This window comes from Vanessa atalanta, chromosome 15 (assembly GCF_905147765.1).
Source record: "Vanessa atalanta chromosome 15, ilVanAtal1.2, whole genome shotgun sequence".
Taxonomy (NCBI): Eukaryota; Metazoa; Arthropoda; class Insecta; order Lepidoptera; family Nymphalidae; genus Vanessa; species Vanessa atalanta.
In genome coordinates, this window is record NC_061885.1 from 5,300,984 (window position 1) to 5,313,485 (window position 12,502).

General features: G+C 33.1%; 2 protein-coding genes across 2 annotated transcripts; one reads left to right on the top strand and one right to left on the bottom strand.

The window, feature by feature from the left end:
* Positions 1-2,794: 2,794 nt before the first annotated feature.
* Positions 2,795-8,039, bottom strand: LOC125069377 (SNF-related serine/threonine-protein kinase). The gene is made up of 10 exons (XM_047678855.1): positions 7,832-8,039; positions 7,323-7,549; positions 6,941-7,146; positions 6,530-6,865; positions 6,153-6,443; positions 5,117-5,237; positions 4,829-4,987; positions 3,887-4,190; positions 3,405-3,586; positions 2,795-2,926 (listed from the first exon to the last, which is right to left on the bottom strand). The coding sequence occupies exons 2-10, from the start codon at positions 7,536-7,538 to the stop codon at positions 2,795-2,797; spliced, it is 1,947 nt and encodes a 648-aa protein (XP_047534811.1). The 5' UTR covers positions 7,539-7,549; positions 7,832-8,039.
* An 884-nt stretch (positions 8,040-8,923) lies between these two features.
* On the top strand, positions 8,924-12,455 carry LOC125069246 (probable ATP-dependent RNA helicase DDX20). Its single transcript, XM_047678670.1, has 3 exons — positions 8,924-9,215; positions 9,334-9,504; positions 10,060-12,455. Exons 1-3 carry the CDS (start codon positions 9,035-9,037, stop codon positions 11,925-11,927), a joined length of 2,220 nt encoding a protein of 739 aa, XP_047534626.1. The 5' UTR covers positions 8,924-9,034; the 3' UTR covers positions 11,928-12,455.
* The last annotated feature ends 47 nt before the right edge of the window (positions 12,456-12,502 follow it).

Consider the following 12,502-nt stretch of genomic DNA (forward strand, 5'->3'; position numbering starts at 1 on the left):
TCAAAGTTCAAAAAGCCATTTTTTGCGTTTGCGCATAAATTCGTTGTTGTTTATTTGCATTTATTCCTTTAGTAGTTGAAATAGACTAAAGTAAGCAATATTACTGTGCAAAGTTATAAAAAAAAAGTCTTTATAAAGATGTTTTTTTTTAATTTTCCTAATTTTTTTCATAATTTTGTTAATAAACTTTTGATTTACAATTGTATTAAAAAATATAAGTTTATTTAGATAATTAATAGTTATTAATATACCTAGTAGATAATAGTACCTATCGTGGATATTTCTTTACAAATACTATGCTTATATTTTTTATATTGCGTAAGAAAAAATTAAATCTTTAAATAATTAGTTATAACATAAAAAAAAGTTACAAACTACTTTCTGAAGTTTGTCATAAAAAACATTAATAAATAATTACTATTATTAACAAATTAAAGACAAAATATGTAAATAGAAATTTCAATTATAATTTTTTATTCCAAACTAATTCAAGTGCAAGCAAGTTATTTTTCTAAAATCGACACATACAAATATATTTGTTCCAGAACAACGTATAACGTATTCCAAATGCTCTAGCACTTCCAGCCTAAAACTAAAATCTATTTTTTATTACGGAAAATGGCACAAATTATTTCGTCATAAGGGAAAATCTTAATAATTGATTAACATGCTAACACTATATAACTAAAATATATGTTTAAACAAATTTTTATAGCTCGAATATCCAAAATAAAATAAAAATTAACTATTACTACAAAAAAAAATACGTTTCTTGCGTTTATTGCAATGGACTGCATCAGTTAAACTGTGCATACCATGAAATAAAAAAAAATATTTTCGAGAAGATTACTTAACATAACTGGATATACCACCAGTTGTACACCAGTGTTGGGTACCCTACTTGACGTGATATGTTTACTTTTATTTCATCTTGAAAGTTAATAAGGTAAGCAACGTGTTACTCTTTCTTGAAATGTTATGAAATAATTGACAAATATTAAATAACAGTGAATTTAATATAACGGGGAAGAGCAGAAAAACAAAACATGATTGTTAAGTAAGCTATATAAAAATAACTGTAACTATAGTAATTAATAATTTGATCGAAGATGTAGTGTTCAGTAACGTAACGTCCAACGCAAAATTATATAAAAATAGCAGTACCATACCACTTTATGGACATTTATGTCCATGCAGTTAGTAGTTTTTTACAGGTATTCGACGTTTTTATTATTTCCAGATGCATTCAAAGGTGCAAAAGCGAGGAAAACATAAACGATCATAGAACTGTATTGATTAATCCATTATTAGTTTGAATAAAATCGAATACCTTACTAAATATTATTAATAATCTGTGAAAACTGCGTGAATCACGAGATCGAGAACTGGCACTGGTAGTGGTGGTAAGAATATTTTTTTAAACGAAACCTTTAGAAAAATAGTTTTGTGCTGAAAGTAAAGAGCCTTAGCACAAGTGGAAGCATTGAAGGAAACTTGTGACGAATTCCCTGGGATTTCCATAGCAATCATGTAACAAAAAGTTTTCAAAGCAGATCTAAATTTAAATCTGATTAAAAAAACAATTTAATTTCGCATAAGCTTGGATTCAAAAACTACATTTGCCACAAGCTAGGTATAAAAAAACTTGGCCGCACACGTACTACTGTATGCTTCGATTAAGGCACTGCGTAGATAATGCCTGGCGGTAAAATAGTGCTCAATAATTAAAGAATTACAAAGTTAATGTTACAGGTCGTCTTACGATAATGATTCAGGTTAAATATTATATAAAGATAAGTTTACACTACATGAAATATATTGCATTTTAGTTATATTTAATGATGAATATTACTAGTACAGCATGAAACTTCCTTTGTTGATGTTAGCGTTTTTTAGATAATTTATCTTGGTGAAAAATGTGTTATAAAATTCAGTTCTTCATTACTTCGTCACTTTAAATTTTTATCGTCGTTAGTAAAATTAGTAGATACCCATGAACTGAATTGTAGAAACCCTGTTGACCTAATATTTTCTTATAAATGTTACAAATGCCTTTTATTGTTTGTATTAAAACATATCCAAGATATAATGGCCCCATGCAGACTGTCCATGATTATATTAATTTAACGAAAATTCTGAATTTATTTTATTGATGTAAGAAAAACTGCTTAAAAAAGGATTAGTACAATTATTTGGCGTTTTGAGGGGCAATTACGTTTCATGGATTAGTCAAATGAAGTCTTATTTTATATTTAAAAAAATATTATATACCAAATGCGATAACCTTTTGTTTTGTAACACGAGACGTGATGGATACAAAACGACTAAAATACGAAGTATGGGACAGTTGCCTTAAACGAGGTATAAATTAAACATTAAGTTCTCTTATAGAGTATAACATCATCGGAGATTGGAATAATACTCATTGTCAGTCTACTTTCTTACTTTATACCAAGTGTATACACACTTCGCCTCTTAGCCTTAAATATAACGTATGCTGTGACTCAAACAATCGTAAGAAACGGAGCGTTAGCACAAAATATCTCAACACGTGAAGTGAATCTTTTCAATTAACCTTTATATAAAAAAAACACTCTAATATATCACGCATGCTAAACTGTGAAGAATAATTTAAAAAAATATATCGGTTACGATATCCAGCATTTTTCGTATCTTCACAGAAATCATTCTCGTATATAATTGATGGAGGAACGCGCCGAATCCCTAAAGGATGTGGGGGGGCGGGAGGGAGAGCGGGGAGAGCGGGAGAGTGGGGAGTGCGCGGCTGCGGCGCTCAGCACAGGCCGTGCAGGCGGCGCGCGGAGGGCGCGGGGCGCGCGGCGGCCAGCAGGCGCAGCAGCGGGCGGCCGCACAGCGCCACCAGCCCGCCCGCGCCCGCCCAGCGCGCCGCGCTCGCCTCCTCCACCTGCGGCCACGACACACTCACTAGTCTCGTATTACCCTGCGCAGAAGCTATTGGGCAGACGGTCCCGACCCGCCACCCGACTTCTAGACATCGACTCTCCTTAAAAATTATTTCGCTACTGAGTCGGTTTCACCTCCGATGATATCGGTAAGAAGTAAAGTACTGTGGTATCGATAGGTGCGTTTAGTCAAGAGTCTATTATTCCGCTCCTCCCGGCCCGCCTATTTCAACCTGTGGGTGTTCCCTGTGATCTCAATAATGTGCTTGTATTCTGAATACACTCTGTAAGTGTTAAACTGTAACATATTTATTTATATGACTGCACAAATAACAAGGAGGAATTGAAATGATACCATTCTGTTTAACTTTACACAAAATAAATCCAATCACACTCGTTAAAATAATTTTGCACAGTATATTGCGAATTTTACTCAATTAATTTCCATTTCGATATGCTTCCTATGAGTTTTAACACTACCTCAGCGATGCGATTGAGCGAGCGCGACTCCCGCAGGCGACTCTCCTTACGAGCAGCGCGCCTTCGCCGGCCCCCCGCGCCGCCGCCCCGCGCGTCCCCCGCCGCGCCCGCGCCGCCGCCGCCCCCACCGCCTCCTGCACCGCCTCCGCCGCCACCACTGCCACTACTGGATGAGCTTCCCCCTGAATTGTATAAATAACTTTTTTTTAGTAATGTTTAATTATGATCCATAATACTAGGATATGTCTACCGAACGATTCAATGTCAAGGACGATCTGCATCAGTCATCCAAAAAGTATGTTGAGCAAAAATGGAAAACTACCCAAGAACCAGAATAGAGAATGCTCGGAGAAAGTGTGGGAACAGTCTTATACGGCATCACATAGTGTACCTAATGAGGTACAGCCTACATCGATTCGATAATCGCTGACTTCACCGGTGATAATTTTGGAGTTAAAATATTTGGATATGCAGAAGAGTACCGTGCGCAGGCGCGGCGGGCGGCGGGCGCGGCGCGGGCCGGCGCGCGGCGCCGCGCTCCTGGCTGTCGCTGGAGTCGTCGTGCGAGTCCCGGCGCGCGCGCTCGCCCGGCGCCGCCACCTGCTCGCCCGCGCGCTTCTTCTTCTCCGAGTCGTCGTCGGACAGATCGGACGAGGAGCACGAGCCGGCCCGCGCCCGTCTCCGGCGACACTCGAGCCGCTGGCGGCGCGCGGGCGCGGGCGGCGGGGGTGCGCGGCGGGCGCTCTCCGCTGGGGGTGCCGCGCACGCGTCTTCGTCGAGATTCACCTGCCGTAGCGACGCCGAATATAAAACATCATATACGAGTTTGAATATTTAAGCTGTTATATTAAGTGTGTGTGATATTAGTATCCAAGAGTTGGGGGGCCGGCGGCCTACTCGTCTATATATATATAAGATAATGCTGCTCTATTCTCGTTGTATTTTTTATTTATGACGTTATTATTTTTACATTAGCAGCCTGTAAATTTCCCACTGCTGGGCTAAGGCCTACTCTCCCCCTTTGAGGAGAAGGTTTGGAGCATATTCCACCACGCTTCTCCAATGCAGGTTGGTGAAATACACATGTAGCAGAATTTCGTTAAAATTAGACACATAGGTTTCCTCACGGTGTTTTTATTCACCGCCGAGCACGAGATGAATTATAAACACAATGAAATGAAAATTCAGTGGTGCCTGCCTGGGTTTCAACCCGAAATCATCGGTTAAGATGCACGAGTTCTAACCACTGGGCCATTTCGGCTCTTAACTTATTTTAATAGCAATATTAACTTGATTCAATATTAAATTAATTGTTAAATATTTTGTTGACTAAACACCCCTAACACTCGTGGGTTAGTGACGTTAAGGTATTTTAATCGCAAACGATCTTACCGTCTCGTCGCGCAGGTTGCAGCGCCCCATACCTTGATGAGATTGTCGGCGAGCTGCGCGGGCCGCGCGAGGTGCAGTCGGCCCTCGGAGCGCGACCCGCGGCGCGCGTCGGCGGCCCGCGCCGCGCCCGCCGCGCCCGCGCCCTCCTCGTCGTCCTCCTCCTCGCGCACTATGCTGCACTTGCGTGATCTCTGTTCGGTGATGGATAGTATAGATTTCTAACAATTTTCTTTCTAATTACATTTTAAATAACATTCTATTTTTATTTTCTTCTAATATTAAATTGACTGGACTATTTAAATTATAAGCCGTGTAGATACCGGAGGTACGTCTTGGGGAGTGCGAGGAGCGGCAGATAGCTGTGGAGGAGCTAACATCCCTCTCGAGGTCCGCGAGACGCCGAGTACTTCTGGTCGTCGAGCACTCTGTCGCGCCTCTTGTCTGGGAAATATAAATCGTCACATCTAGGCCATTAAAATTACTAAAATCCATGAAAGTTATTTAAAAAAAGTTATATTTAACCAACATTCTTCACAAGCCCTGTTAGATATCTTAATAACTAGACCTTGAATTAAACATGATTGTACCTATATACAGAAACATGTAACTTTAATTTTTTTTTAATTTTTAATAAAGTAAAATTTTACACAGAAAAACATTTAAAAATATTATACTTTGTCCAACTTATTCACTTTTTGATAATGGTTGCGGCAACGTAACATTTTTATTATCGATTCGAATATTAGCACAAATTTATATGTAGCATCGATTATCGATTTTTGCCGTTGAATAAAAATAAATATATATGAATTTAAAATGTCTTCGTTTTGATGTGAGTTTATATACATTGTGCTTATTATTAAATGAAATCAAATACAGCAACTATTTCAACTTAAAATTCAATTTTGCAGGTTTTAATAATATTTGTTTTTTGTATTAATGATGTAGTAGAGTATACACATTAATATACTAAGTATTAAATCACGATTTCTTTTTTAAATTAAGCTTTTTTTATTTAAATAATATACATATATTTCAGAATTATCTATTAAAATATTTAAAATATTCAAAATTATTAATTATAAATTAATTTACTTGATGCGATTGTGGAGAAGGCCATCTAGATAGGTACCACCCACTCTTCTTATGTTCTTATTGCAAACAGCAATAGTTAATATTGTGTATAAACAGGCACAAGGGACATAATATCTTAGTGACTAAGGTTTCACGCATTGGGGACGTACTTCTTACATCTACGATATCTATTGGCGATGTTGACTACTTATCATCAGATGGCCCGGTTTCCCGCCCACCTAACTAAACTATGCACAAAAAAAAACAAAAGTCAAATACTACCTTTTAGACCTCAATTTTCTTTCTGCTAATAAGTAATATGTAGCAGTAATATGATTATATTCATTTTTCTCTAATTCTTCCAAAATGTGTTCCTTGGTGCCAATAGCACCATTCACCATCCTTTGTAAGATAGCAGCACGATCATCTTCTGATAAATCTTGTTTGGCTACTAATGGAGTATCAAAATCTTCTACAGTTACACCTTCGCCAGCTGTGACCCAAGGATCAGTCGCTATTTCTGATAATGTTGCCCGCTTTTCTGGTTCTCTTACTAACATTCTTCCAATAAGCCTGATAAAATATATAAAAGAATGAAAGGACTATGTTAAATATAAATCAAATTAATAATGAAAACAGAAAGTTTATTTATTTAATACCTTTTACATGAATTTGAAACATGATTTGGCATTGTGTATTTACAGTCCATTATCATTGTCAAAGTTTCACTGTCATTTGCTTCTTGAAAAGGAGCTTGTCCACACACTAACATGTACAGAATAACACCAAGGGACCATACATCCACTGCAGGGGCATCATAGGAATCACCTAACAAAATCTCAGGTGCTGAGTAAGCTAAAGATCCACATGATGTTTCAAGTTTTTGTCCTGGACAAAATTTGTTACTAAAACCAAAATCAGTCAATTTCACTACTCCTAATTTTTCAAAAAACACCACATTTTCTGGTTTTAAATCTCGATGAACAACATGTAATCTAAAACAAAGTGAAAAATTTTAACAATTTGTAATTTAGAAAATAAGCATCACTTTTAAAAAGAGTTTACTTTACCTGTGACAGTATGAAATAGCACGAACAATTTGACGGAAGTAGTCACGAGCTAGAGATTCGGAGAGACCAGATTCATGTCTCATAATATAATCATACAAATCACCCCCATCACCTAATTCTAGTATCAAATATAATTTAGTCTGTGTATCAATAACTTCGTAAAGTCGAACTACATTAGGATGTTGAACTAGTTTCATGCATCGTACCTGAAAGAATATGCAATATTTAATTAAGAGCATTAAATCATTAAGCAGATTTCTATTATGTTTTGTTACTTATATGTTTATTTGCTTTATTTTACATAAACATGAAATCATAGTCAAAATATTCTGGGTACCAACTTACTAATTAATGTTAACTTACACCTTAAATTACAACTTACTTCTTGGAATAGATGTGATTTCGAGACTTCATCTAATTTACTTTTATCAATAACTTTTACTGCAACTTTTTCACCCGTAAAGACATGTCTTGCCAATTTAACAACAGCAAAATGTCCTGAGCCAAGCGTGTCTAGCAAATCATAAAGGCCTGCTATTTTAGCATCATAAGCTCCTCCTCCAGTTCCTACACCACCACCAACACCACAATTATTCATGTTTTTGTTACCTAAAAAGAACATTTTTATTACAAAAAGTCTGTGAAATGGACTGTTACAAAACGAATTTCAATAAGCTATTATAATTCAAAAAACAATGTTTTATTAAAAAATATTTAACATTTTTTAGCGTTTTTATAATAATAAATATAGTAATAGTTAGTGCACTGTGATGACCTATATGGTAATTCTGAATGAACTTCAATTCATAATGTATATTAATAATAATACAGAGCTTTTGAAACAAATAATATGAGCTTTCTATGCCATAATACCAATATACTTATACTTACGAGGATAAATTTGTAAATTCGAAATTGTACATGAAGTCCCAACACTGATTTCTAATACAGTCAACTGGTGTCATTGATATAAAAACAACAGTGCAATGTTTTTAAAAGTAATTGATGTCGTTTTATAATACAAATAGGCTGTCAATTATGCTTTATTTCGATTCAAATTACCAGCATCGAACACAAAATACATGTATCAAGATCTTCAATTTCGCCATTTCTTATACGTTTTTCGTTTAGAAATTTTTATTTTGTTGTTATAAATATTATAATTTTGATACAATGATAAAATTTGTTCTATATTTTATAACAAAATTAAAATAAAGCGAGATTTCAAACTTATCTGAAAAAAATAATGCTTAAGCCAATTATTTTTTACCTTAAGTTCAGTATTTCTAAACAAATGTATTAACGTCAAATCTATCGAATATAAAAGATGTATAAATGTAAATAAGTAACTACCAAAGAGTATATATTCATCACTACGTTTTACGTATCAGCTTTATAAATAAGTTTAAAAATAATCCATTTGTATAATTTAAAAAAAATAATTATTAAAATAAAAAAAAAATAATTCAGTATTTATCATTTACGTTTTTCATGAATCGTCGCGATTTTTACTGTTTGCTCATTTCGTACACTAAGTGAGAGTTTGCGATGTTTTTATCAAATTTTAATTCTTAAAAACCGCAAAAACTAATCTAATTCAACCTTAAAAAAATCACTCGATATATTTTCTATAGAAAATCTCAATAAAACATTTAAATAATCATATTAACCTTATATATGTATAGGGAAATTTAATTTAATATATTTCTCTACAAACCAATCTCAAGTCCAGTATCAAGAATACCGAAACTAAAAATATAGTCAACTGCTTAAAAAAAAAGTAAATTAATAATTAATTTAAAATCAAATAGTAACATGTATATTTTAATAACTGTTATGTACGTCTGGCTTCTTAATATGCTCATTAGCTCCGGTCTTAATTTTTTGATAATTATTATGTAGCACTGCCATTAATTGTAATATATTTAATCTGTGCAATTGTGCATGTCAATAGTGTCATTATGTATGTAAATTATGACAAAACAGGATAAACACCGGCAAAGTTCTTGTTTCGAACTTCTTTTTCATAATTACTGTCTCTAAAAATTGTCAATATTCCGCTTTATTAGATTAAATTGGACATAATTAGAGAAAATGGTGTTAGCTCATAATATTTCTAATAGAAAGAGGACAACTGACGTACAAATATACCAAGATGTAACATTCGATACCATGCTTCTTTCTAATGATACGTTAAATGGGCTTAAAGAAGCAGGTTTTTTCAAACCTTCTCCAATTCAATTGCATGGTATTCCCTTAGGAAAGTGTGGATTTGGTAAGTAAATATGGTATGAATTTACTAGCGAACTTGCTAGATTTTAGGATTGCCCGTTTTTTATATTGATTGCCTTACATACACACTTATGTGATTATTTAACATTATTTGTTTTTAGATTTAATGTTAGAAGCAAAGTCGGGAACTGGTAAAACTGCTGTTTTTACCATAATTGCATTAGAAAAATTAGACCTTAATAAGGGCATACAAGTTATAATTCTTGCACCAACTCGTGAAATAGCTGCTCAAATATGTGAAGTTTTGAAACAAATAGGATGCAAATATGATGGTAAGTTAAGTGTTCATAAGTGGAATTTTCATCTAGTAGAACTTAATTGTATAGAATTCAGCAACTTCCAATTTGCAATCAGTACAATCTTCTATACATATAATAAAATTGGATTGTCTGTCAGTAATATTAAAATAACCCACTAAATGCATATGTATGTATACACGGTACATATACCAAAATAACATTTGTTACAATTTTTGTCTGTCTGTCTGTTTGTTCTGGCTAATCTCTGGAATGGCTGAACCAATTTCGATGGGACTTTCGGCCGATAGTGGATGTAATAAGGAGTAACTTAGGCTACTTTTATTTTAGAATTATATACAGAATAAAAATATATGCATGCTACAATATCCAAACAACTTAAATTCAAAAAAAGCACACAAAGTTGCGGGGATAGCTAGTAATAAATAATATTGTTTTGTAGAGTTGTATTGTTAAAAAAAAATTTTAAACTCAGAAATATTAAGATATATATTAATTCTTAAATAAAAATAACTTATAATAAATATTGAAATATTTATGTGCTTACTTTAATTATATTTAATGTTCCAGGCTTATGTGTTGAAGTTGTAATGGGTGGTCTACCAATTCAAGATGATATTAATAAATTTAAAGAAAAAAATGTACATGTTGTAGTTGGAAGTCCAGGACGGCTAAAACATCTTGTTCAAGATAAACATATTGATACAAATTCAGTGAGACTTTTAATTCTTGATGAAGCTGACAAATTAATGGAAAAGAGCTTTTTGACAGACATTCAGTTCATACATACTTTTTTACCAAAACAAAAACAGGTAATATTAAGTAGTGCTACTTATCCTGAAAACTCTAAAGAGCTCATTAGTCAATTTGTTTGTGGTGCCCAACATATCTGCCCTAATAGTAATTGTGTCCTATTAGGAGTGGCTCAGAGAATAACATATGTAAAATATAATAACAACATTGTAAAACAAACAGAATACAGATTCAAAGAGTTGTTAAAAATTTTAACAAAAAAACAATTTAAACAATGTTTAATTTTCTGTAATTATCAAACTAGAGTAGGAGATTTACATAAAATGTTGACTAAAGAAAAGTGGCCTGCAGAACAGTTATATGGTAAACAAGAACAAACTGATCGATTAGATGCGATTAAAACTTTACAGGAATATAAATGTAGGCTTCTTATATCTACTGATTTAGCAGCTCGGGGAATTGATGCATCAAATGTAGATCTAGTCATCAATTTTGAACCTCCCTTTGAATGGCAAACTTACTTACATAGAATAGGAAGAGCTGGAAGGTATGGATCTTATGGCATGGCCGTAACTATACTTAGTGAAGGTATGGAAGCAAAAAAGTTTTTAAATTTGCTCGAAGCTTTGAAAATATCTGTTAACTTAACATGTCTTTGGAACAACGATGACACAAATGAGGGTGTTGATGGAAAAGAACCAGTTGAACCAACCATGTCTGAATATACATCATTGTCTAAAATTACAAAAGATAACAACTACATAGACTTTTGGGAAATTTTATGTGATAAAAAAGATCTTTTAGAAGTAAATAAAACTGTAGAAAGCTTTGAGGATTTATTTAAATCATTTGAGGTAGTAGAAATGGACAATATAAAATCATTTTCTGATTTGCTTATGTCTTTTAACAACAATAATTTACCAGACTCTAATGAAAACTGCAGTTGTCAGTACAAATGTATTGATGCTCCAAATATACTAGCTAAAGATTACCTTGAAAGAATAAATAAAATAAAACAGAGTATTCTTAATACCTCCAAAAGAAAACCTACAGAGTCAAGTACTGAACATAAAAAATATCAAGATGCTAAAAATCTTTCAATTAATGAAATGGATATAGAAAATGATAATATTAAAAATAATTGTCAATCAGAAACACCAGTTAATGCTTATAATAATAATAATAAAAATCTAGTTGACAGTAATAATAGATACTTTGAAAAAAAAAATATAGGAGTAAATTATGAGGCAACCATTAGTAATGAAGTTTTAAAATTGGGACTTCCAGAAACTTTCAGTGGCTCAAAAAGTAAAACAAAATTAGGAAAAAGTTCAAAAGAAACGGTATCAAAAGGTACTCAAAAAAAAAAGAATTCTATTTCTGATGAATATTTGAAAAATAAAAAAGAATATGTTTTAAATAGTCAAAGTTCAGAATCTGAATACAACGAAACTATTACAAAATCCAAACATAAGGCTAAGTATAATAGAAGAAAACAATCAAATTATTCTAAACAGAATTTTACATCCAAAGATTCATCTTCAAATATTAGTAATAATGTTTATTATGAATGCAGTAGAAGAAATAATGAAACAAATTCCTATACAAACTGGTATAATCAACTAAAATTTAATGTAAAACAAATTGAAATAGCAGTATACATTGATGAACTTAGTAAATTATAGATTAAATTTATGGTTATTATAATACAGCTATTAATATGGTAATGGATCCTTTTATTGTTTACACAAATCTTTGTTTGATGTATGAAATAATAAATTTGTTCAACAGCAGCACTTTTGGTTATATCTATAGCCTGTTCCAACCACAGAAGGTGTGAGGAGTAAAGGCGAATATATCTTGGGTCAAGATGGTGAATAATCTATGGCAGCCATTCTCAACTTTTTTCTTTTATAAATGATGTTTATGAGACGAGGTTAATACATAAATTGTAGGAAATTGTCTCTAGTTGATTTTATTACATAACTATTTTTATCATAAAATGAGTCGAAACGGAGTTATTCTCAAAATACTGTTTATGACCGCCATTTTTCCAATATGGCGGTGCGAGCGGCAAAGTAAAAATTTGAAAAGAGCACGTCGAAATCTATAATAACACCAATTTTCAAAATTTCCGAAAAACTTTCCAAAAGGGAACTTTTTCGCACCAAATGACTGTCTACTATAAGTTGTAACAACTTTAAAAAAAGTTTACTAAAACATGATTAGTTATATATAAATTAATAAAATGTTAATAATT

Excerpts from the sequence above, each read along its gene's own strand:
- LOC125069377 (XM_047678855.1), bottom strand. The coding sequence starts at position 7,538 with ATGAATAATTGTGGTGTTGGTGGTGGTGTAGGAACTGGAGGAGGAGCT. Across the intron at positions 6,866-6,940 it reads GCTATTTCATACTGTCACAG|ATTACATGTTGTTCATCGAG; the intron begins GTAAAGTAAACT and ends ACTTTGTTTTAG. Across the intron at positions 2,927-3,404 it reads CGCTCAATCGCATCGCTGAG|GTGGAGGAGGCGAGCGCGGC; the intron begins GTAGTGTTAAAA and ends TCGTGGCCGCAG.
- LOC125069246 (XM_047678670.1), top strand. The coding sequence starts at position 9,035 with ATGGTGTTAGCTCATAATATTTCTAATAGAAAGAGGACAACTGACGTA. Across the intron at positions 9,216-9,333 it reads CTTAGGAAAGTGTGGATTTG|ATTTAATGTTAGAAGCAAAG; the intron begins GTAAGTAAATAT and ends ATTTGTTTTTAG. Across the intron at positions 9,505-10,059 it reads AATAGGATGCAAATATGATG|GCTTATGTGTTGAAGTTGTA; the intron begins GTAAGTTAAGTG and ends TTAATGTTCCAG.